At 39.9% G+C, this 22,069-nt stretch overlaps 1 protein-coding gene across 2 annotated transcripts in view; it reads left to right on the forward strand.

The window, feature by feature from the left end:
• The window catches only part of SLC6A15 (solute carrier family 6 member 15), a 45,087-nt gene that overhangs the window by 17,220 nt on the left and 5,798 nt on the right, over positions 1-22,069 (forward strand). For both annotated transcript variants that reach the window (XM_081084169.1, XM_081084168.1), the window contains 5 exons: positions 601-782; positions 10,834-10,944; positions 14,234-14,475; positions 14,577-14,769; positions 18,205-18,397. In XM_081084169.1, the coding sequence (XP_080940295.1) occupies positions 601-782; positions 10,834-10,944; positions 14,234-14,475; positions 14,577-14,769; positions 18,205-18,397 (921 nt within the window). The remainder of the gene's footprint in view (positions 1-600; positions 783-10,833; positions 10,945-14,233; positions 14,476-14,576; positions 14,770-18,204; positions 18,398-22,069) is intronic.

Consider the following 22,069-nt stretch of genomic DNA (forward strand, 5'->3'; position numbering starts at 1 on the left):
GAATATAATAAAGAACATATCCTTATAGTGATGTCAAGTAAATATAGAATATGCCTAAAATTTTCTTGTAGCCACAATTTAAAAATAAACAGGTGAAATATTTTATTTAATCCTATGTATCCAAAAATGTTAATATTTCAATGTATAATTAATATAAAGTTATTGATGTAATAATTTGCATTATATTTCTCATATTAAGTCTCCAAAATTTTCTTTGCATTGTATATTACAACACAGGTCATTTCGGGCTAGCTTATTGCAAAAGTCACATATGGTCAGCCACCCGTGCATTTGACAGCTGTGCCCCAGTAAGATAATTCTGGGAGTGGAAGGGACTATAAATTTGATATGTTTTCATTACTTTGATAAAAAGTTCATGTGTTTTTATTAATAATTGTGTGATAAGAAATATCAAAGAGGATACATGTCTGTTGATATTTCACTTCTTCTGCAGTTGAGTTTTTATTGTGAATTTAAATGCTTCTGTAGAATAGTAATACTTTTCTAGAAAATGTTGAGAATTGATTTATAGGCTTATTGGGAAAAAATTCTTATTACTCTTTATAATCTGAAATTACTGTGTTATCTTTCTTTTTACAGTGATAGAGCCAGAATGTGAAAAAAGTTCTGACACCACCTATTACTGGTACAGAAAAGCACTGGATATTTCCAGTTCCATTTCTGAAAGTGGGGGCTTAAACTGGAAGATGGCCGTCAGCTTGCTGGTTGCCTGGGCCATGGTTTGCTTCGCTATGATCAAAGGCATTCAGTCTTCTGAAAAAGTTAGTGTGTTAGAGACCCTCCCGATTCTGCAATCTCTGTGGGCAAATCGCAAGTAGCGCTTTGTTCTACATAGTTAATGAAAGATTGATAAAAAGTGGTGCTTTCACGACATGTTTACATTAATAAAACGACATAAGCAAAGAGATAAGTGTTTTATACTGAAATATAAAGTAATTTATAATCTTTTATTTCATCAAGAGTTTTGAAATTTTTTGTCAATACCATTTTTTATTTATTTATTGAGTTTACCCTAATATTTTAATTCTCTGATTATCAGTTCCAAACATGGAAATCGGGGAAAGTGGTAGAATAAAGAAATTTTTCATTTTAGTTGTCTTATATCATTCATTTTTCTCTATTGTAGTTATTCTAAGGAATGCTTGCATAAGATATTTTAATATGGTCTCTAGTGTGGAGGGTTTCTTAAAGATCTGAGCAGCACTAGGTAAATTATAAATTACCATAATTCTAAATTATTATGATAATCTCAACAACCCACTCAGAGTAAATCTAAAAGACTAAAGGGCATGCCTTCCAGTGCAAATGGAAAATGTTAAGTGGCTGTGGTTGAAAAAGACATTAAGTGAATTCTAGAAACTTAGAATTCTTTTTTTTTTAAGAATACATTAGTAAAGTAATTGTTATTCACTCTTGCTTTCATATTGCATTTTTTTCATTATTACTGTCTTTGTTTTAATGCTCTTATATCTCTTGGATGGACTATAGCAAGAATTTATTATTGATTCTTCTTTGCCTTAAATAATCTATCTCTAATATTTTTTTTTTCTTTCCAAAGCATAGATCTGATTGTATATCTTTCCAGGCTAATATATTACCAATCACCAGCATATGCTAGTAGAAGTGGAGATAATAGTAGTAGTAGTAATAAATGATGATAGTGAAGGTGATTCCCACAATGATCAGAGCAAGAACAATAACAGAAGCCAATATTTATTGCAAGGACTTTTTGCTCTAGGAAATGTGATAGGTACTTTATATATTTTATCCCATTGAATTCTAAAGAAAACTCTAAGAAGTAATTACTATTCTCAGGCCTTCTCTACAGATATAAAATAATTTTGAGAAATTAGGTAATTTCCCTAAAGAATCGTGGCTAGTAATTGCTACCTGGAGTAAAACCCAGCTCTGTGTAAATCTAGAGCCCATATTATTTAATTGCAATCCTCTAATGCCTCTCACTGCCATATTTTTTTACATCATATAGTTAACATTTTAGGTCAGAAGTCTACGTAATTCATCTTTGCTTCCTGTTACTTCATCTTAAATTAAAAATGTTTGATGATTTTAACTTGTAAATCACAACTAATTTCATATTTACCTTCCTGCTGGAACTCCCACACCATTTTTCCTTTGGAAAAATCAATGTGATAAATAACACATCTAAATATCTTTTCATCTTTTTCTGAGTGTCAATATACAATTAAATAAGTTCAATTAATTGGTTCAATTTGGTGTCTTCTACCATTCTGAGATACATTACAGTCATATTTCAAATAAAGGACTAGATTCTTAAGTCACATCTAACCACATTTACATGTTTCTTAAGATAATGTCATTTGGTAGGAAGAGAACCAAAAGTGGTTAGCCAGAGAAGTAAAAAAAAATCTTTGTGCTTGAGTCTTACTGCCACATTTTGTTTCTTCTTAATCTGAGTGTGTCTTATTATTATTTTTTTTAAAAAATTCATCCTTTTCTTATCACAAAATTTTGTGGTTATTTTTCTTATTCATACAATATAACTTTAGAAAATTTTAGCATAAACTTACATATCATATATAATTTATTATTTAAATTAGAAGGTTTCAGTGGCTTTGGGGCAATATTTGAATAAAGAATTCAGTAGTCACAGATGAGGAAAAAGCTGTAATTTGAGCAAAGATATGAAAATTGAAATTGTTATAATTCCTCAGTCTGAAACAAGTTAAACTTAATAGAGAAATGTGTGCCAGGGATAAATATAATGCTCTCTGTTTGCCTGTGAAACAAAAAGAGCCTCCAAATAAATAATCACACAAGTACAGGATAGAGAAACATAATTTATGGGCAATATGGTTTAAAGGTAGTATATGAAAATACCATTTAGAGAATTTAGCAGTTAAAAGAAGAATGTGAGTCAACTTGCATTAGGCTTTGTCAACACACACACACACACACACACACACACACACACACCACAAGGACTGACTAGAAATTTCATGAGATAAAAGAAGAGTATGATAATGTCAGTCTCCTTTGGGCCAGTAGGCACACCTCAGCTGATCCATGCCTGTAATACTGAATTTCACTGAAATCTTTATTTCTCCCTGTATTGTGGAGAGAAATTTCAACCCTGTGATCCCAATCTTCACCTCGCTGAATAAAAAGAAGAATAAGGCTTAATCCGTGCTACAGAGAACAGAACTATGGTCAAATAGTGTGAATTACGGAGAATGGTGGGGTAGTGATACATCCTCAAATAAAGGAAGACTTTTCAGGAATCAAGCCTGATAACAAGGAAACGAGTTCTCTCAGTGAGTGTGAGCATGTCCCTTTGTTATGGTCTCTGTTAAGGGGATACCTGCCCCAAGATGAAGTATGCAAATGAGAAGTTCTAATTTTTCTTCTAATTCTAAGTTAATACTTTTTGGCCAGTACTACTTTGCCATTATTTCCTACTACTATGCTAAGGACTTGGTGTACATTAGCATGTGTAAATCTTTCTATCAGTCAGGTGATTCATATCTACACTAATAAAAGACAAAGATGCTAATTGACCATACCTTTGCTATGCCCCAAGCCATGCCCACCAGCCAAGCAGAGCGATTATATGCAAATTAACCCAACCAAGATGGCGGCCAGCAGTCACAGAGCTGGAGCAAGCAGGAGGCTTGGTTGCCTGTGCGATGGAAGAAGCCAAGCTTCCCGCCTACCCTGAGCTGGCTGTTGCCTCCGCTCATGGCCACAAAGTTTCAATTATAGAAGACAAATAAATTCCAGATACTTGCTTCCAGCCAGCCTCCACTGGGAGCTTAGGTGGCTGGGGGCCATGGCCAGCCTGCAAACAGCTATCAGCCCCTCACCCAGGATGGCCACACTCTCATGGGATGAGGGTCCCTGCTGGGGAGCTTAGCCAGCCTGAAAACGGCCCTCAGCCCCTCAACTAGACTGGCCAGGCACCCCAGCAGGACCCCCCACCCTGAAGGGGCTGTGACCAGCCTGCAAACAGCCATCAGCCACTCACTCAGGCTGGCTACACCCTCATGGGGTGAGGGTCCCCGCTGGGGGCTTGGTCAGCCTGCAAACTGCCATCAGCCACTCACCCAGACTGGCCAGGCACCCCAGCAGGACCTCCCCCCCGAAGGGGCTGTGGCCAGCCTGAAAATGGCCCTCAGCCCCTCACCCAGGCTGGCCAGGCACCCCAGTGGGAACTGCACACTGAAGGTGCTGTGGCCAGCCTGCAAACAGCCATCAGCCCCTCACCCAGGCTGGCCAGGCACTCCTATATAATTAAAGGGTAATATGCAAATTGACCCTAACAGCAGAGCGACTGGTAATGACTGGTCACTATGGCACACACTGACCACCAGGGGGCAGATGCTCAATGCAGGAGCGGCCCCATGGTGGTCAGTGTACTCCCACAGGGGCAGCTCTGCTCAGCCACAAGCCAGACTGACAGCTGCCAGTACAGTGGTGATGGTGGGAGCCTCTCCAGCCTCCTCAGCAGTGCTAAGGATGTCCGACTGCAGCTTAGGCCTGCTCCCCGCTGGCAAGTAGACATCCCCCAAGGGCTCCCAGGCTGCCAGAGGGATGTCTGACAGCCAGCTTAGGCCCAATCCCCCAGGAAGCGGGCCTAAGCCTGCACATGGTCATTTCCCTAGGGGTCCCAGACTGTAAGAGGGCACAGGCTGGGATGAGGGATTTTTGTGTACTGGGCCTCTAGTGGTTTTACAAAACCTAATTTTCCTGCAAAATTAACATGTTTAAGGAGAACAAATGGCCAGAATTGGCTATAAAGTCCTCAAAGAAAATGACTTTCTCAAAGTGTGTTTATAATAAGTATTTTAATATTAAAAAAAAAAACTAACAAAACTATTTCGTATGTTTTATGGTCTTCAGTGGTTTGGTGGAATGGAAATATTTTCAGACAATGTGTTGATAAACTAATCTCTTACTGAAAGGCATTCCAGTTGTCAAGATCCAGAGGGTCTTAAAATTAGCCAAAGAAACATTTCACTGTTCCATTTCTCAGTTCTTAAAAGTGTTTATTTTCTGGACAGGTAGTCAGTCATTCATCAAATCATTTAATACATATATATCGACTGAGCACCTACTGTATGTCAGGCACTGACCTTGCTCTGAAGATGGAGGGATGAACAAGGCAGACGAAGCACCTTCCCTCATGAAATGTCCAGTCTAGTGGCAGAGGGAGACAATAAACATATTTGAAAAATAATTTCATTTAGCAATGAATAAAATAAAGTGTTGTAAGGAGAATGTGTAGACTTTTACATATAGAGAGGTAGATGAACCTATTTTTAATAATAGTAGGTATCTATTTGGTATGATAAGATTATACCCATATGATTAAGGAAATAATTTGAGTTTAAAAACTCAAATGCTAGAAGACACCAAATTGAACCAATTAATTGAACTTATTTAACTGTATGTTGACATTCATCTGGACACCTCTGTAAAGAGCTGGCTTCGGATTCATCTTAAATCTCAGAATTTAATAATTAATATTTTGGTGTGTGTGTGTTTTACCTGTGACCTACTTAATACTACTTACATGTTTAAATTTTTGGTCATTATTTTTCTCCGTGTCACATTAAATATAATTTTTTAAAATATATTTTTAATGATTTCAGAGAGGAAGGGAGAGGAAGAGAGAGATAGAGACATCAATGATGAGAGGGAATCATCGATCCTCTGCCTCCTGCATGTTGGACCGATTGCCCTTGACCGGAATCAAATCTGGGACCCTTTGGTCTACAGGTCAACACTCTATCCACGGAGCCAAACTGGCCAGGGCTAAATATAAAGTTTTATTGTTCATTTTAGGAAGCTATGCTAGAGTCTTTTCATTGAATCCAAATCAGGATCTTTAAGAACTCAAATACTTGTTGAACTAGTAAATGAAAATTGAAATGGTCTGACAATATAATTAGTTTCTAGTTTTAAAAATATTTCAGAATAAAGATGAGTTTAATTTTTATGGAATGTATGCATAAGGGAAAACTTAACTTTGTATAAATTCTGTACATTTTTTGAGTATTTACTATATGTTAGGAATTAACAAATATGAAAATATGAATAGGGCACAGTTTTGTCCTCATGGAACCCATTATTTAATGGGTGAGATAGATAATTACAGCAGAATAAATGCAGTAATAGAGGTATATAAAAAATGCACTATGGGCTATGGCTGGGTAGCTCAGTTGGTTAAGAATGTTATCCCAATACGTCAGGGTTGTGGGTTCAATCCCTGTCAGGGTACATACAAGAATCAATCAATGAATGCATAAATATGTGGAACAACAAAACATGATCTCTCACTCTTTAAAACCAATAAGTATTTTTTTTTAAAAAAATCAATGAATGACTGCATAAATAAGTTGAACAACAAATTGATCTCTCTCTCTCTCTCTTTCTCTCTGTCTCTCTTTCTCTCTGTCTCTCTTTCAAATCAACAAATAAAAAAATTTAAAATTTAGAGGTAGTCACTGAAATTAACATGGATCTGGGGTAAGTTTTCATAGAGAAGGTAACTTTGGGGCTAGATGTGTTTGAGGAGAAAAAATAATGGATGCATGGAAAATAGCATGTACAAAGCCCAAGGATTGCTGAGTACACACATCTTTATGACTTTTACATACAACTTGTGCAGCTTTTGGGAGATGAAACTTGAAATGTAAGTTGACTTACATTCTAACAGTAGATGGACTGTTAGAATGATTGGCTGTTACATACCAAACAATGTAGACCATTTGAGGATCTTTAGCTATTCATTGACACCTTCAAATCTTTACTTTAGAGTGATCATTCTAGTGTAGATGATGGATTTCAGGAATGAAGGGAAAATCTGGAGGTTGGGTAACCAGGAAATTATTTTAATGGTGACACATCAGTAAGGTTGGAAACAATTAGATATATGTGTGAATTCAGTGGTAGAATCAATAATTTTGCTTGATGAGTTGGTTATGGAACATGGGCAAGAGGGACTTATTATGGGTGTGATTAGCCTGGACAAATAAAAGTACAGGAAGAGTCATTTCTTCTCTTAGTCTCTAATTTGAAGTTATATTAAGAACATGCTGATAATATGTCACAGTTATTGGAAAAACCATAACCTATTCAGGCTACTTTATTGTGTAGCCTTCATTTTCACTTTTAAAGTAAGTCGTATTAATGAAAGTAAGTCATCTATGAGGCAGGAAATTTGAGTTCTGTTATAAAAAAAACCCTCCTATACAAAGTAAATTCTTACTTCTGGCTAGCATCAAGATTTGTGAAGGAGAATCATAAAAAAGAATAGCTTTAATTCAAGTGAGATCAAGACTATTTAAGTAGATACATAAACTGGAAAATTTAAAGAATACTAAAAGTAGGCAATAAGAAGAATAAAAAGTACTCCATCTGAAGACATTCTGATCTCAAGTAATTAAGGAATTAAACCAATTTTAAATGATTATAAAATTATGTTTTATTAAAAACTAGAGGCTCAGTGCACGGATTCATGCACCAATACGGTCCCTCAGCCTTGCCTGCAGCCTCTTGTAATCCGGGACCCCTTGGAGGATGTCAGACTGCCAGTTTTGGCCCAATCCCCACAGGGCTGGCTGAGGGGCCGAAACTGGCAGTCCGACATCCCCCAATGGATGTAGTAATGCACAAAGCAATAGGTGGCAGGAGAGGAGTCTAAGCCCAGGCCAGGCGCCATGCTGCTCCAGCTCATCTCGGCCCCGCTGTGCTTGCCACTGCCACCATGTGGTAGCGCTGCCATGGAAGTGGGAGAGGCTCACACCACCGCAGCTGCACTCGCCAGCCATGGGCACAGCATCTGGCACCCATCAGTCAGCTGAGTAGTGCTCCTGCTGTGGGAGTGCACTGACCCTCTGGTGGTCAGTGTGCATCATAGCGACCAGTTGACCGGTTGTTTGGCCACTTAGGCTTTTATATATATATAGATAATTAAATTAAAATATTGATTTTAAGTATGTTGGGATTTTATTCATAACTAAAGGCCTGGTGCATGACATTTGTGCACTGAGGGGGGCGGTCCCTCAGCCTGGCCTGGGACCTCTCCAGTCCGGGACCCCAAGGGGTCCTTAATGCTGCCACAGAGTCCGGAGAGGCTCCCGCCACTGCTGCTGCCCTCGCCAGCTGTGAGTCTGGCTTCTGGCTGAGCGGTGTCCCCCTGTGGGAGCACACTGACCAACAGGGGCAGCTCCTGTGTTGAGCTTCTGCCTCCTGCTGGTCAGTGCTCATCATAGCGACTGGCCATTCTGCCGTTTGGTCGATTTGCATATTAGCCTTTTATTATATAGTACTAGAGTCCTGGTGCACGGACTTTATTTTGCACTCCCAAAATTTGTGCATGGGAGAGGGGTCTCTCAGCCTGGCCTGCACCCTCCGGCAATCCAGGACCCCTCAGGGATGTCCGACTGCCATTTAGGCCCAATCCCTATGGGCAGTTGGACATCCCTCTCAAAATCTGGGACTGCTGGCTCCTAATTGCTTGCCTGCCCACCTGCCTGATCACCCCTAACCACTCTGCCTGCCTGCCTGATTGCCCCTAATTGCTCATCTGCCTGCCTTCCTGATCGCTCCCAACTGCTCACCTGCCTGCCTGATCGCCCCTAACTGCATCTGCCTGCCTGCCTGATCTCCCCTAACTTCTCTGCCTACCAGCCTAATTGTCCCTAACCACCTGTGCCTTGGCCCCCGCCACTGTGGCTTCATTGAAAGGATGTCCGGAATGACATTCAGAAGGTTGTTCAGCTGTCCAGTCTAGTTAGCATATTATGCTTCTATTATTATAGACTAGAGGCCTGGTGCATACAATTTGAGCACAGGGAAGGGTGTACCTCAGCCCGTCCTGCACCATCTCCAATCTGGGACCACTCTGGGGATGTCTGACTGCTGGTTTAGGCCTGATCCCTGCAGGCCTAAACCGGCAGTCAGACATCCCCCTTGCAATCTGGGACTGCTGGCTCCTAACTGCTCGCCTGCCTGCCTGCCTGATCGCCCCTAACTGCCTCTGCTTGCCAGCCTGGTTGCCACCTAACTATTCCCCTGCCAGCCTGGCTGCCCCCTAACTGCTCCCCTGGCAACCTGATCACCCCCTAACTGCCTCTACCTTGGCCCCTGGCACCGTGGCTTTGTCCAGAAGGATGTCCAGAAGATGCCCGGTCTAATTAGCATATTACCCTTTTATTAGTGTAGATAATTTTTTCTTAGGGTGTTCCCCATGCATTTAAATATAAGTACAATTAAATTCAATTACTAAAAATAATACATACCATTTAAAAATAAAAATAAATGCAATTAAATAACAGTGGATAGAACAATAGAAGTGTAAATTATAATATTGATATGTATGCTGTTTGTCTATAGGTATTACTGGATTCAATATTTCTTACTTGCCCTACACAGGTTTCTCCTCCATTCTTCCCACCCTCCCTCCATTCCTTCCCTCCACAGATACATATTGTATACCTACTATGTGCCAGCAATTGTATTAGGTGTTTGGGATATGATAGTGAACAGGAGAGAAAAGGCCCCTGACCTCACAGAGTTTACATTCAAGTAGGAGAGACTGGAAATTAACAAGCAAACATAAAACAAACCAAAAAACAAAACAAAACAAACATAATTTCAACAATGCTGAGTCCTGTAAATAAACAAAACAAGATAATGTCACACAGGGTAAATGGGACACAGGGGAGGGCAGTTAGTGATATTAGATGGAAGAAAGCACAGCTGCTTTAGATTGGTCTAAGCAGACTTCCTGGAACAGATAAAGCTGAGACATAAATAGCAAGGAGAAAACTCCTGTGCAGATACGGGAGCTGAGTGCAGCCCTGCTCTGGCCCTAAGTTGAAGCGCTTAGTCTTAGGACAGGTAACAAGGGCCTGTGGGACTAGAGTTCAGTGGGAAGTGAGTGGTGGGACGGGCAAATAGGGCTCTGGTGTAAGGCTGTGCAGGTCCGAGGGAAGAATTGGGATTTTATTTCAACTGTATTCAAAGTCCCTGGGATATGTTAAGCAGGGAATGAGCTAATCCAAGTCATCTCTGGTTAAACACCTGAAACCAGTTAGGAAAATATTACAAAAAGTGCAGGACTACTTCTGAACCTTTAACTTCAGCCCAACTGGATGGATGGTGGGCCATTTACTGAGATGGAGATGAGTGAGGATGGGTCTGGGGGAAACTGAGAAGTTACCTTCTGAATCTGAAATATTTTAGGGACTTAGTAGGCTTTCCCTTGGAGATGTCAAGGAGGCAGTAAATGTCTGGATAGGACATTATTTTTCTGTAAAAAACATTTGCTTAACTTAAAGCAAAGCTTCTGAAGCCGATGGTTATTTAAGTTCCTTGGGGGATTTAAATGGGACCACTCTCCAGTCCAGAAGCTAGACAGAATCATAAGGAAAGTTTGGTTAATGAAAAAAAAAAAAAAAGACTTTTTTTTTTAACCTAAAACAATAAAGTAAGAATTTTTTAGGGAATTAGTGCCCATTTATTTCTCTTAAATATTGTTTATTTTATAAACTATAATGAATCAACACTATTCAAATTACACAATATCTCTGGACTATTGTAAAGGAGATTAAATAGAACTTTCTTATGTCTTAGTACATCTCAAACAAGATCTTAAATAAGTCATAAAATCAAGACTAATAAGCCATTTTCAGATGGCTATACAAGTTATTAATCATTTTATTAACCATATAAAAATAGTAAGTGTCAAATTATAGAACAGAACACAATCTGAACTATAAAAAAGAATATATGTGTCTCACCTATTTTTGTTTTTTTTCTTTGCAGATTGTGTATTTTAGTTCTCTGTCTCCATATGTGATACTTATATGTTTCCTAGTCAGATCACTCTTTCTAGAAGGTTCAATTTATGGCATCCGCCACCTGTTTACCCCTCAGGTATGTACTTTGTTTCTATTTAAGGCTTATGATCTTGATATCATTATATTTGTTGTTAAAATTTTCCCACAGTTTGATTCCAGAGATAATTGTCCTAACATATATACGTCAGGCTTTCAAAGTATAGCTGTTACGTTATCTAGCCTAGATAAACCAGAGTTTTTATATGTCTTTAATTATCTCTATCTAGCTCCAATTTTAAATGTCCCATTTTAGTTCTAGATTAAGGCTGTCACTATTGAAACTTTACGATTTCTCTGTTATATTAAATTGACTTCCAATTTTTATACTTGTATATTTTAGAACTTTTCAGTCTTTATTTTTCTCCTTCTATTTCAGTGGGTTCTTAACATTTTGTGTCATGGATCCCTTTTAAAAAGACAATAATAGGAACTTCTTACCAGAGAACATATTCATTTTTCTTATTGTGTCAGGAGGTGGACAAAACATATAAAATCCATGGACCCAGGTTAAATCCCTTCTCAGAGAAAATCAATCTTTTTTTGTTTTGAAATTTTGTACTTTCTAAAATAATATTTACTTGGTGAGTTTGAGAAGTTCTGTAACTTTTGTAAATAAATGTACATTTTAGGAAAATTCTCATTTGATTTCATAAAAGGCTCAGAACTTCAGTATGCTCTGCCATTCAGTTTAGTGCTGAACTCAATGCTGGGCACATTGACCACGCACAGCAATCTTTGTGGACCAGGTATTTTGATTTGACAGGAAAGAAAACCAAGTTTTGGGATGCATATTTATTTGGTTAGTCATGAAATGAACTTATACCTCACTATTACTTTGCTAATACTATTTAAGGCAGACAATTTCAAATTTAGGTCAGCAATAGGAAGTTACTTGAAGAATGATCATGGTGTGAGACTTGGGCAGAAGATACTAGCTTCCCAAGAATTATTTGTCACTGCTGGTAGCTGCTTTGATCCTGTGTACCAGGGGCTGTGTTTTTGAGGTATCTGGTTCTAATCTGGTATTCATTCTCTCGTAGCAAAAATATTGACATTGGTGTCTGGTGTTCTTGAGTGGTTCATAAGTCCTGTTTAACATTTATCATTGTTGGGACACTTCACTGAGTAACTAGTTAAGATTCATCAGTTTTAGCTACATTATAATGCAAATCACCTTCAAATGGGACATAACTTAATGACCAACATTATTTATAATATTAAAAAAGAAAAGTGTTTTAAGTTTAAAACAACTAACTAGCTTTGGTATGACTTTCTGGCATACCACCTTTTTCTAAGTTGGCAATTGCTTGAGACATAATTCTCAATATTTGATTTAAATAGATATTTTGGAGTTTAAACCCTTTGTTATGGCACTTTTTGCATGGCCCCTATATTCAAATCTGCAGCATTATTAACATTCTAAACCAGGTCTACAGATCACTTAAAATATAGTTAATTCTTTATTCAGCTCACTTTTCATTGACTAGATAAGATTCTGTATTAGTTCACTATACGGTGTGATAGTTGATATAATAACAATACGAAGGTGTTAATTACTTTTAATTTACATTGCTTATATAAGGGAAAAGTACCTAAACACATGAAATATTCCCTAAACTGTGAATGGAGATTTAGTTCCTGAATTAGAAGTATAGCAATCTGAATAATGTCCTTAGTAAATAAGTGCTTTCTGCCACCTAGTGGGTGAAGTGGAGATAGGCAGTTGATTGTAGTAGTAGTAGATCAACACAGAATTAGTTAAGATAACAATGGTCAATAAACAATATGCCTATCTCAGTTAATTATACATACATTATAAGTATAATAATTATTATGTTATGAAAAAGTCATACATTTCAATAATAATAAGTAAATGAATTGAACAATAAATTCTAATATTTGAGAGAACCATGGATTTTGTCATCTCTGAGTGTGTTCACATTTCTGTTCTACCCTAGAACTGCTGTGCAACCTTAGGCAGGTTCCTTAACCTTTCAAAGATGTAGATAATAGCAGCAACAATTTCATGGATTATTGCAAAGATTAAATCAGATTATATATATAAAGTGCTCATCAATGTGCCTGCCACTGTCGTCTATATATGTTAGCAGTTTTTGAACAGTGCGAGTGTGGTAGGCAATGTGGCAAGTTGTGTCTTATTACTCCCATGATTCAGCTGGGGAAGCAGAAACAGAAAGGACTGGCCACTTACCCTAGGGGGCACTATTTAGACTATTTGGATTATTAAGTGGCAGAATCAGTATCTGAAACTGTCTGTGGATTTCATGTTCTTACCTGTATTTGGCATTGCTCCCATGAAATGTAGTTTCATCACAATTGTAAAAAAAAAAAAAAAAAGACAAAATGCCAGTTAAAAACACTACTGTTACTGAAATCCAACTTAACTATTTATTGTGGTCTTTGACACATATACCTAATATTAGTTGTTCCATTTGAAAGGTTTGATAATTATTTAAGAAGTAAAGCAGAGTTACTTGAAATACATGTTCAGCACAGATTCAGAACTTTAGAACTTTGGATCTGAAAGGGTCTTAGATATGATATGAGGTGTGGGCAAAAGTAGGTTTAATTTACCAGCCATCATTACTTAAAAGGTAAATCATAAATAGGGATCTGAAATAATAGCAATAATAATAATAAGACAAATAATTAATACAATAATAAATAATGACACAAGATTAAACTCTGTTTTGCATACTCACAACTGTGAGTCTACTTTTGCCCACCCCTGTAGGTGCATTTCTCTAATTATGAAAAAGAAGGCTTTCAGGAAAGTCTATAGGAATGAATGAATAATATATGAATTAACACATATGTGGATATGCAAAATACAAATAGTTTAATTCTACCATACTCATGATTAATATCTGCTTTGACTATTAGACTTCCACCAGAAAACACAAAACAGAGTTTTAGTTAAGTAATTATTTAACTTTTACTGATAATTGATTTATTTTGCTTTGGAAAGAAAACAAAGACATAAATAGGAAGTAATTGAAAATAGTTCACTTCTCTTTTAAATAGTCCTTTGATGATTTGTCTTAAAGTATTTAAAAATTCCCACGTAGATAGAAAATCTCTGTGTACGTAACATCTCCCTCTGTAAGCTTGACCGTCTACAGTATTTCTTGTTCATATTCCTTGTTTCATTTTCAAATGAAAAAACTATTATTTCTAATTAAGAACAGATTATCCCCCTGATTTAAATATTATGATGATATATTTAATCAATACAACTAATTCCATGCAGATTATTCTGAACTATTACTTTGAAGCTGATTTCTGTTATGTTTCATTTTAAACAGCTTGAAAAAATGCTGGAACCCCAAGCCTGGAGAGACGCGGCTACTCAGGTGTTCTTTGCCCTCGATCTGGGATTTGGTGGTGTCATCGCCTTTTCAAGTTACAACAAGAGAGACAATAACTGCCAGTTTGATGCTGTACTGGTGCCCTTAGTCAATTTTTTTACTTCTATCTTGGCCACACTGGTGGTGTTTGCAGTTCTGGGCTTCAAAGCAAACGTCCTAAATAAGAAATGCATTGAAGAGTATGAGTATTAATTTCCTTTAGCATTTGATGGCAGAATTATAGAGAAATTAAACCCCCCAAACTCTTAAGTGTTCATTAACATGTTGTTCTGTTTTTCAGAAATGCTATAATGATTCAAAAATTGTTGAAAATGGGCAACATTCCTCAGGCCATTATTCCCCCTCACACCAAGTTTTCAACTATTACCGCAGAAGCTTATCACGAAGTTTATGATATCATTAAAAGAGTGAAAGGGGAGGAGTTTCCTGCTCTTCATCTTTGTTCCTGTAAAGTTGAAGATGAGCTAAATAAAGTTAGTAGCTATGTTTAAGCAATAAAATAGGTATTATTCAGTTAAAAGATTCATTCTCCAGAAGACATTTTTGGTTAGGAAAATGACTGTTACAGTTTTAAAATTCACATTCTTTATTTCAGAAGACAACTTTCTTAAATCATTAAAGGTTTCCTTTCCTTTATTTTTTTTTAAATTTCTTTATTGATTAAGTTATTACATATGTGTCCTTATCCCCACATTACCCCCTCATCCCCACAACTCATGCCCTCACCCCCCTGTTGTCTGTGTCCATTGGTTAGGCCTATATGCTAGCATATAAGTCCTTTAGTTGATCTCTCCCCCTTACCCCTTCCCTACCCTACCTTCTCTCTGAGGTTTGACGGTCTGATCGATGTTTCTCTGTCTCTGGATCTGTTTTTGTTCATCAGTTTATGTTGTTCATTATATTCCATAAATGAGTGAGATCATCAGTTTATGTTGTTCATTATATTCCATAAATGAGTGAGATCATGTGATATTTATCTTTCTCTGACTGGCTTATTTCACTTAGCATAATGCTCTCCAGTTCCATCCATGCTGTTGCAAATGGTAAGAACTCCTTTTTTACCGCAGCGTAGTATTCCATTGTGTAGATGTACCACCATTGTTTAATCCACTCATCTACTAATGGGCACTTAGGCTGTTTCTAAATCTTAACTATGGTGAATTGTGCTTCTATGAACATAGGGGTGCATATATCCTTTCTAATTGGTGTTTCTAGTTTCTTGGGATATAATCCTAGAAGTGGGATCACTGGGTCAAATGGGAGTTCCATTTTTAGTTTTTTGAGGAAACTCCATACTGTTCTCCACAGTGACTGCACCAGTTTGCATTCCCACCAGCAGTGCAAGAGGGTTCCTTTTTCTCCGCATCCTCGCCAGCACTTGTCTTTTGTTGATTTGTTGATGATAGCCATTCTGACAGGTGTGAGATGGTACCTCATTGTTGTTTTGATTTGCATCTCTCGTATAATTAGTGACTTTGAGCATGTTTTCATATGTCTCTTGACCTTTCTTCTGTCTTCTTTCAAAAAGTATCTATTTAGGTACGTTGCCCATTTTTTTTTTATTGAGTTCTTTATCTTCCTTTTGTTAAGTTGTATGAGTTCCCTATAAACGCATGCAAAAAAATGAAACTAGGCCACCAACTTACACCATACACAAAAATAAACTCAAAATGGATAAAGGACTTAGACATAACATGGGAAACCATAAAAATACTAGAGGAATCCACAGGCAGCAAAATCTCAGACATATGCCAAAGCAATTTCTTCACTGATACTGCTCCTAGGGCAATGGAAACTAAAGAGAAAAAAACAAATGGGACTACATCAAAATAAAAAGCTTTTGCACAGTAAAAGAAACCATCAACAAAACAATAAGAAAGCCCACTGCATGGGAGAACATATTTGCCAATGTTATCACCGGTAAGGGTTTAATCTCCAGCATTTACAGGGAACTCATACAACTTAACAAAAGGTTTTCTTTACTTTTAAAAGCAATTTCATTGATTAATCCACAGTAATTTAAAATATGAATATAAATGAAGTGATTTTCATCATATAAAATCAAATCAGTATGATACCTTTCCTGGTATAATATTTAATATAAAAATTGTATCATGATTATCACATATTGCATGACTATTTTTGTACATTAATAATTTTTGGCCATTTTAATAATTGTGTTCAACAAGTTATGATTAATTTCTTTTTCTTAACCAGTGTAATGTATTTTAATAAATATAAAATAGGTGAACACTAATATTCTTGTATTGCTTACCACCTTTTCCCTGTATTGTCAAAAATAAAATGTCATAGAGAAATTAGCCATTAATCACTTGATTTAAGATACTTGAGACTAAACATAAAGTATCATGTGCAGCATGATCTCACTCATACGTGGAATCTAAATAACAAAATAAACTGAACGAAGTGGATCCAGAGACATAGAAGCATGGAACAGAGTGCAGAATCTGGAAGGGAAGGTAGGGGAGGGTGGGTGGGTGGGAAGTAATCAACCAAAGACCTTGTATGCATATATGCATAACCCGGGGACACAGACAATAAGTGGTGAAGGCTGGGGGTCGGACTGGGTGGGCTGGAGGGGGTCAATGGGGGAAAAAGTGGGACATATGTAATACTTCCAACAATAAAGAATTATGTAAAAACAAACAAAAAAATAATATCCTCCTTGTTCAGCAGAGTGAAGGGCACTCATGGCTGCAGGATCAGGGCCTCCTGGGGCATGATTATGTCGCTTCCTGATCTCATGCAGCCCTCTCTCACAGAGCATGTAGCTTTGGGGGGGAGGGCTACTGTGGTCCTTGGTCCTCTGTGCCCTGCTGACATGAGGTCTCAGGCTTGATCTGACCCACCCTTTCAAATCCCCTATTCACTCCTAGTGATTTTCTGCTAGGACCCTGCTTCCAATCTTCCTTGAGCCAGGCATCCAAGGGCTGACATGGGGGGAACTGTTACAGAGCTGGTTAGACAGATGTACATGTCAGGATAGGTCTGAACATAAAAAAAAAGAATCATATGCAGATAATTATGGATAAAACCATATATATATATATATATATATATATATATATATATACACACATATATATATCTAATATGCTAAGTGTCTGACCAATTGTTCTACCAAATGTAGACCAGTTGCTATGATGCGTACTGACCACCAGGAGGCAGACGCTCCAACCCGTAAGGTTAGCTTTCTGCTGGGGTCCAGCCGATCAGGACTGGGTAAGAAGGGCCGGACACGCCCTGGAGCAGCCGTGGGCAAACTACGGCCCGCGGGCCGGATCCGGCCCGTTTGAAATGAATAAAACTAAAAAAAAAAAAAGACCGTACCCTTTTATGTAATGATGTTTACTTTGAATTTATATTAGTTCACACAAACACTCCATCCATGCTTTTGTTCCGGCCCTCTGGTCCAGTTTAAGAACCCATTGTGGCCCTCGAGTCAAAAAGTTTGCCCACCTCTGCCCTGGAGCCTTCCTGTGTTCCTCCCCAGCTGGCCAGCTCCCATTGGCCCGGATTGAGACTGGGCAAGAAAGACCCAATTGGCCCCAATCGCTGGCCAGGCTGAGGGATCCCACACATGCACAAGTTTGTGCACCTGGCCTTTAGTCATTAATATAAAAATCTTGAATCCTGTAAGGAAAGACAACCTTACCCTTTAAAGGTGTTTTGTTGTTTTTAAATTCTGGTTTATTTGTTTTCTTTATGAGATAACACAATCAACTTGTTAGTTGAAAGGCATAGTTTCTTAGGAGACAATGTGATTCTGCTTGTTTATTTCCAGTCTCTCAAGGCATTATTCAGAGTTTCTCTTCTTTGTAACTGATGTATGTAGTCATCACTTAAAATTGCTCTGTATTCATGTTGTTATTCTGTCTCTCTCACAGGAGGTTCAGGGAATTGGTTTAGCTTTCATTGCCTTTACAGAAGCGATGACACATTTCCCTGTGGCTCCCTTATGGTCAGTGTTGTTCTTCCTCATGCTGATAAATCTAGGCCTCAGCAGCATGTTTGGATTCATCGAAGGGATCATCACACCTGTGGTGGACAGTTTCAAAGTGAGCAAAGAATTGGTTACTGGTGAGTTTTTATGTACTTGACTTTCCATTGACTGATACAGGCCATTTTACTCTTGGTGTTGTTTGGGGTTTTATTAATGTCTATTTGTAAATATGTATTGCTAATATGTTATTTTTTTATATAACTGTATAATCATATAACTATGTAATGTATAATTGCAAATGATAGACTTAATACATCTTACTATTGGTGATTATTTTTACAATGCTCTTAATTAATAGTAATTTCATCATGAATTACTGTCACTAGAATAAAGTCATAGATTTTTCATGTATTAATTTGTATACAAGTCAAATAATTAACTATAGTAAGGTGGCTCAGACCTCAAATTCTTTTCCCAAATTTGCTGAAATTGATAAATCCAAATTTCTAGTGTAAAAGAAGTTGTGGTCTACTAGTAGTTCATAGTTCTAGTAGGAAAGCAAATAAAACAACTTATCAATATCGATGCTTGTTAATAAGCCAATCTGCAAGCACTTAGTAAAGTACCAGTTTTGAACTGCATTTGAAGGATATAAAAGATATGAGAAATTATAACTGAGAAACAAAGATATAGGCAAGCCCCTTCTCCAAAAAAAACAATTGTATTGTTAATTAAAAGCAATCTGGGTAGATAAAAGACTTGTACCATGTAATATACTTAAAGATAGCATAATAGAGACTTTACATGTCATACAAATTAAGAAGAAACAAAAGTCATCTAAGTATATACTTGAACTGACAATGAAAGAGGTGGAAGTTGAATTTGAAAGAGGAGAGGTCTTTTCACAGGTCAGAGGATGTAGCACATGCAGAGCTAAAGAGAACAGTGAGGAAGCCAACCAGACCAGCATGCAAGAACAGTGTTGGGAAGTGATGCAAAAATAAATTGGCTAAAAACAATGTAGGTGATCTTGAATGCTGGGCAGTGGCGCACAAGCTCCCCAAGGCTCTGTGTTTAGCTCTGAAAGATTTTAGTAATATTTTATGTGTAAACTAGAGGCCCAGTACACAAAAATTTGTGCACTCGGGGGGGTGGGGAGGGGGGGTCCCTCAGCCCGGCCTATGCCCTCTCGCAGTCTAGGATCCATAGGGAGATAATGACCTGCTGGCTTAGGCCTGCTCCCGGGTGGCAGAGGGCAGGCCCAATCCCTAGGTGCAGCCCCTGGTCGGGCTCAGAGCAGGGCTGATTGGGGAGTTGGGGTGCCACCCTCTGTCATGCACAGAGCAGGGCGGATCGGAAGGTTGCGATGTCACCCCCAGTCACACTCAGGGTAGGGCCGATTGGGTGGTTGGGGCACCGTCCCCTGTCACACTCAAGGCAGGGTCGATGGGGAGGTTGCTGCACCACGCCGTGTTACGAACAGAGCAAGGCGGATCAGGGGGTTGGGGCGCCGCCACTGTCACACTCAGGGCAGGGCTGATGGGGAGGTTATGGCTCTACCTCGTCACACACAGAGCAGGGCCCGTGTGTGTGTGTGTGTGGGGGGGGGGGGGGGTGGGGGGGGTGGGGGGGGTTGGGGGGGGGGTTGGGGCGCTGCAACCTGTAACACACAGAGCCGCAGGGCGATCAGGGGGTTGGGGCGCCTTCCCCTGTCACGAACAAAGCAGGGCAGATAAGGAGGTTGTGGTCCCGCCCCCTGTCATGCACAGAGCAGGGTGGGTTGGGAGGTTGCAATGCCACCTTCAGTCATGCTCAGGGTAGGGCTGATTGGGGGGTTGGGGAACTGCCCCCTGTCACACTCAAGGCAAAGTCGATGGGGAGGTTGTGACGCCACCCCCTGTCACGCACAGAGCAGGGCCAATCAGGGGGTTGGGGCGCTGCCCCCTGTCACGCACAGAGCAGGGCCCATCAGGGGGTTGAGGAGCTCCCCCCTGTCACTCACGGAGTAGGGCCAATAGGGGAGTTGGCACACTGCCCCCTGTCACACACAGAGCAGGGCGGATCAGGGGGTTGGGGAGCCACCACTGTCACACTCACGGCAGGGCCGATGGGGAGGTTATGGCTCTACCCCATCACACACAGAGCAGGGCCCGTGGGGGGGGGGGTGGTTGGGGTGCTGCCCTCTATCACCCACAGAGCAGGGCCGATCAGGGGGTTGGGGCGCCTTCACCTGTCACGAACAGAGCAAGGCAGATAGGGAGGTTGTGGCCCCGCCCCCTGTCACACACAGAGCCTCAGGGCGATCTGGGGGTTTTGGCGCTGCCCCCTGTCACGCTGATCCTGATGCCGAAGGCCTCTCAGCTCCGCTGATCCCAGTGCTGGGAGGCATATTACCCTTTTACTATATAGAATAGAGGTCTGGTGCATGGGTGGGGTTGGCTGGTTTGCCCTGAAGGGTGTTCTGGATCAGGGTGGGGGTCCCCACTGGGGTGCCTGGCCAGTCTGGCTGAGGGGCTGAGGGCTGTTTTCAGGCTGGGACGGAAGCTCCCAACTGCTCCTTTTTTTCTTTTTTCTTTTTTTGTTATTCTGGGCCAGCTTTAGCTCTGAGGCTCCAGCTCTTATCCTCCGCTCTTGAAAGCAGGTATCTGGTTTGTTTTGGTTCTCGAAACTCTGTATCAACTCCAGCTCTGAGATCCCAGCCGGCTGAAAGCTGGTTTCTGGGGTTTTGTTTAGCTTCTGTATTTGTTACTATGTTTCTTAAACTGCAGGCTCAGAGGACTTCAGCGGCCGGCGGGGAACGTTGGTTTCCTCCGTCACTGAGGCAAGCAAGCCTCATGTTAGTTTCAAGCTGCCTGGCTGCCGGCCGCCATCTTGGCTGACAGTTAATTTGCATATCTCGCTGATTAGCCAATGAAAAGGGTAGCGGTCGTACGCCAATTACCATGTTTCTCTTTTATTAGTGTAGATGTAATTTGTTTATGTATGGTGCAGCTCATACCCCTAGCATAGTGCTTCAGAGATGGCCTAATATGACCCATACCTGTTGACACTGTTGGAAACCCCATCTTCAAACCCAGGGATTTCTGTGTTCTCGCCTTCTTTTGCTTTTGCTCACTTCTGTTAAAAGTTGGGTGACAACTAGAACACAGTCATCTTTTATTTTTGACGGTTTCTCTACTAATGTTCATGAGAGAATAAAAAGTCAAACAAAACTATGGTAATATTATATGGATTCCAGAAGTTTCTCTAAGTTTTTATATTGGTCAGAAGTTTCTGTATCTTTTTCAGATTCTACTGCAGAAATTTCTTTTAGGTGGTTCTTCTTAGTTGGATAATCAGATTGCCCAACTCTGTTATAATTGTACTAGAGGCCCAGTGCATGAAATTTCTGCGGGGGGGGGGGGGACGACACAGTTGTCCCTCAGCCCGGCCTGCACCCTTTCCTATCTGGGACCCCTCGGGGGATGTCCAGCTGTTGGTTTAGGCCCAATCTCTCTCACAATCCAGGACCGCTGGCTCCTAACCACTCGCCTGCCTGCCAACCTGATCGCCCCCTAACCGCTCCACTGCCGGCTTGATCGATGCCTAACTGCTCCCTTGCTGGCCTGATCACCCCCAACTGCCCTCCCTTGCTGGCCTGATCACCCCCAACTGCCCTCCCTTGCTGGCCTGATCACCCCCAACTGCCCTCCCTTGCTGGACTGATCACCCCCAACTGCCCTCCCTTGCTGGCCTGATTGCCCAAAATTGCCCTTCCCTGCCATGACCCGCCTCCTCCACGTGAGGCGGCAGAGACACTGGGACCGGCA

The sequence above is a fragment of the Myotis nattereri genome, assembly GCF_964212035.1.
Source record: "Myotis nattereri genome assembly, chromosome: 2".
In the NCBI taxonomy this organism is placed as follows: Eukaryota; Metazoa; Chordata; class Mammalia; order Chiroptera; family Vespertilionidae; genus Myotis; species Myotis nattereri.